Source organism: Zea mays, chromosome 6 (genome assembly GCF_902167145.1).
Source record: "Zea mays cultivar B73 chromosome 6, Zm-B73-REFERENCE-NAM-5.0, whole genome shotgun sequence".
Taxonomy (NCBI): domain Eukaryota; kingdom Viridiplantae; phylum Streptophyta; class Magnoliopsida; order Poales; family Poaceae; genus Zea; species Zea mays.
In genome coordinates this window covers 71364700-71368855 of record NC_050101.1, presented here as the reverse complement: position 1 = coordinate 71368855, position 4156 = coordinate 71364700, and the positions used below count along the sequence as shown (strand labels likewise).

The 4156-nt window shown below is 41.3% G+C and overlaps 1 protein-coding gene across 1 annotated transcript; it reads right to left on the bottom strand.

Annotated features, from left to right (window-relative positions):
- Positions 1–2892: 2892 nt before the first annotated feature.
- On the bottom strand, positions 2893–3827 carry LOC100216968 (uncharacterized). Its single transcript, NM_001143348.2, has 2 exons — positions 3644–3827; positions 2893–3500 (listed from the first exon to the last, which is right to left on the bottom strand). The coding sequence occupies exons 1-2, from the start codon at positions 3749–3751 to the stop codon at positions 3207–3209; spliced, it is 402 nt and encodes a 133-aa protein (NP_001136820.1). The 5' UTR covers positions 3752–3827; the 3' UTR covers positions 2893–3206.
- Positions 3828–4156: the final 329 nt, after the last annotated feature.

The following is a 4156-nucleotide window of genomic DNA, read 5'->3' as shown; positions in this document are numbered from 1 at the left end:
AACTTCAATTGTAAGGGCGAGAGGCTCCAAGTTGTGGAGATTCCTCGCAAACGGGATTAAGAAAAAGCAAGCAAAACACCGTGGTATTCAAGTGGGTCTTTGGACCGCTTGAGAGGGGTTGATTGCAACCCTCGTCCGTTGGGACGCCACAACGTGGAGTAGGCAAGCGTTGGTCTTGGCCGAACAACGGGATAATCCACTGTGTCATCTCTGTGATTGAACTCTTGTGGTATTGTGTTGTTGAGACTACTTTATAGCCACTTGGCAATTATTGTGCTAACACTTAACAAGTTTTTGTGGCTATAAGTTTAAGTTTTACAGGATCACCTATTCACCCCCCTCTAGGTGCTCTCAGCTTTATTGAGGACCTGAATAGTATATAAAATTAAAGTTCAACCTAACTACCACCATATATACACACATATATATGGGGACGGTATATTAAGAGCCCAAGGCTTCCAATAGTTACTGGAAGCCCTAGTCGACCAGTGCACTAGGTCAAACCTCCCTACGTGCGCTAGTCCAACCTCCGGTCCAACATCTAACCCGTCACGTGGGCACGAGGAGGAAGAGTGTGTGGGTGGAGGGCGCGTGTACAAAATAGGCAGACGGTATTTTGTGGAGAGGTATGGACAGCTAGCTACAAGCTGCCACACCACACGTTAGCGAGCGAGATAGACGATGAAGCCGTGAAACGAGGGGAGCACAGCAAAACGGGTCACCTTTTAAGAAAGTGGATGCCCATGACGAAAGAATGCATTATGTGCATCAATTTAATGTAAGCTCCAACCTCTAGAGACAACAACATATACAATAATACAGACAATAGTCATTTTAACAACTAAACTAAATGTGTCGTTATAACCAATAATGCCATATCTTCCTTCAAAACTTTTGCTACTTGTCTAACTTTATATCGGTCTCATACTGTCATCATGCTTTAGTTTAGTTTTATAAACACGCTTGCATCCTACATCAACATACACAACCTTTCATAGGAGGGATTAAATGCCAGTGTCTTATTTTAAATAAGTGCACCAAATACCAAATCCATTGTAGCTTTCTAATCTTTATTTGCTAACGCTTAAATATCTCAATTTTGATGTCTGATTTTACTTCTTGACATGATTAAAGTTAGAGAGAAAGACTGATTTTACTTATTTCTATTATTATTATATTATATTATATTATATTATTATGTCTAAAACTTAGAGTTTATTTTTATCAGAAATGATCTTCGATTGGACTTAGAATCTACTATTCTGATAACCTTGCAAGGGTAATCAAACTAGATCTGAATCCCTCATTCCAATGCGTGTTCCGAAACGTCGCACCGAAAAGTAAAGTAGTGTATAGAAATCACTACCGGAATTTTGCTCTTTGCCGAGTGCCACATTCTTTGCCGAGTATTGTTTTTCGGACACTCGGCAAAGAAGCTCTTTGTCGAGTGCCACGCAAAAAACCCTCGACAAAATAAAACACTCGGCGAAGAAACTCTTTGCCGAGTGTTTTATTTTTGACAATCGGCAAAGAGTTTCTTTGCTGAGTGTCTTTTTTTACACTCAGCAAAGAGCTCTTTGCCGAATGTCACAAATACAACACTCGACAAAGAGCTCTTTGCCGAACGTTTTTTCTCCAACACTAAGCAAAGACATTTTAAAAATCACATTTAAAGTAGTAAATTAATTCAAATGAAAAAGTTTTCAACTACAAATTTATATAACTCATCATGATGTACAATTTATATATTGAACATTTCTTCATATGACAAAATAAAAATAAATTTGTTTATAAAACCTATATCTCTCTCGTAGTTTATGAAACTACGAGAGAGACGTATAGAATTTGTGCATATTGTTAGAACCATCATGTGAGATAAACAAATGACCAAACAACCAAAATAAACTTTGTAGATCTTGAGAAGTTATAGAAGTTTATAGTTGACAACTTTTTCATTTGAAGAAAACTACGTCTGAATTTAAAAAATTTAAAGTTTGAATTTTGAAAACGACTTCAAAAGAAAAAACCACCAACATGAAAGTTGTAGGTATTGAAGAGTTATGAAACTTTGTAGTTGACAATGTTTTGGTTTGAAATCATCTTGTTATGCAAAACTATGTTTGAATTTTGAAATTTGAATTTTTCAAACTGTCTCGGATGGAAAAACCACCAAAATAAAAGTTGTAGGTCTTGAAATGTAATGAAACTATGTAGTTGACAATTTTTTGATTTGAAATCATCTTATCATTGAAACATTCGTGTGAAGTTTTCAAATTTAAAATTCAAATTTTATAAACTGTCTCGGATGTAGAAACTAATAAAATAAAACTTGTAGATCTCAAAAAGTTATGCAACTTTATAGTTGATCACATTTTCAAATGAACTCATTTAGTACATTAAATAATCAAATTACTCTCAATTTGTTATAGTACATGCATGGGGAATGAAAACGTAATATAGACATAATTGGTGTAGTAGTGTAGTGGTATAGGAGGGTATGCGCGAGAGAGAGGTTGCGAGTTTGAATCTTACTATTTACAAAACATATAAGTTTGATTCAAAATAATAGTGAAAAATGATAGGGCAACGGGTAAGGTAAAATAGGTGGGTTAGAGAGGTTGTTCCTAGAATTTTAAAAAATGTTTTGCTGTTTTTTTAATTTTTTCGATTCTTAATTTACCGAGTGTTTTTCTTTGCCGAGTGTTTTTTGACACTCGGCAAAGTCTTTGCCGAGTGTCCGAGAAAAAATACTCGGCAAAGAACCCTTTGCCAATAAAATATTTGCCGAGTATTCTTTGCCGAGTGTTACTTTGCCGAGTGTAAAATAGACTTTGCCGAGTGTCTAGTGTCTTAGACACTCGGCAAATAACGCGATTCCGGTAGTGAATAATAGGAGAACGACATTGGGTTGATGAATAATAATTCATGGCAAAGCGATTAATTAATAATGGAGACAACATCCACAGTAAGCCCAATTAGAACATGTTGTTTCATCAGAAGAACTCCGTGGAGGAAAATAATGGGAGACATCGAAGAAGGTTAGTTTGTTACATGGTGTGGCCAGTCGAGAGTGTCTCTCCCGACCTATGCCGCTATGCCAACTGTAGAGAATTCAAGTGTCGTCTCCTTGCTCGATCACACACTGATCATCAGGTATCATCAGCCAATAATTATATTAGTTGGCACGCGCATGCACGGACAGTCGGTCAGCTTTGCTGCGCCTGCTTCTCCTTCCTGGCCTCCTCGACGTCCTTCTTCTTCGCCTCCACCGTCGTCGTGGTCTCGGCGGCGGTGGCGACCTTTTCCTCTGCATTGGCGGCTGCCGCTGGCTTCTCCTCCTCGACGACGGTCTTCTCCACGGCTTCCTCCTCCTTGTGATCGGGCTCGGCGACGGCCGCCTCTGGAGCGACCACCTCATTAGCCTTCTGATGCTCAACGTCGGCCGCCGCAGCCGGCTCCTCCACCACCACCTTCTCAGCTACCTGTTCATCAGCCGCAACCTGTGCGTACGTGCATGCATGGCACATCCATTATTCAGATCTAACGAATCCACATCAAGGCCGGGAAAGCTAAGCAATCAGTAGTAACGTATATGATCGAATGCTGCATGCATGCGTTGTCGATCATCGGATCTTCACATCACCTCAACGGAGATTGGAGTGGCCTCGGGCGCAACCTTGGGTGTGGAGACGGCGGCCTCAGCTGGGGCCTGCCCCTCAAGCGTCTTGGGCTTGGTTGCGCAGGCGCCCATGGCTGATGTGGCGGTTGCGGCGGCTGAGTTGTTGGCCGGCGGGGGAGGAGGAGGTGCTTGAATGTGTGGAGGTGGCTTCGACATGGGGGAGATAGCTCCATATTTATCATAGCAGGCTACGTTAAATTTAGACGAAGATGATAGCAGTGACTGGTTTGGAGGGGTTATAGGAACTAACCGAACCGAACCGATGCATGCATGCACGACCCGGTGGGTTCCATATATAGTATGTATAGTAGGTGGAATTTTTTGACGGGGGCAGGGGGTGGGGCCGTGGGGGTGTGGGGACACGAGGCATGATCAAATACTCTTGAATGGTTGGATCTGTTCCCACGTTCCGACCTGCAAGCGATCGCCTCCCTCATCTCAGACCATTCACCACTATTCCTTGAAGGGGACGTCAAT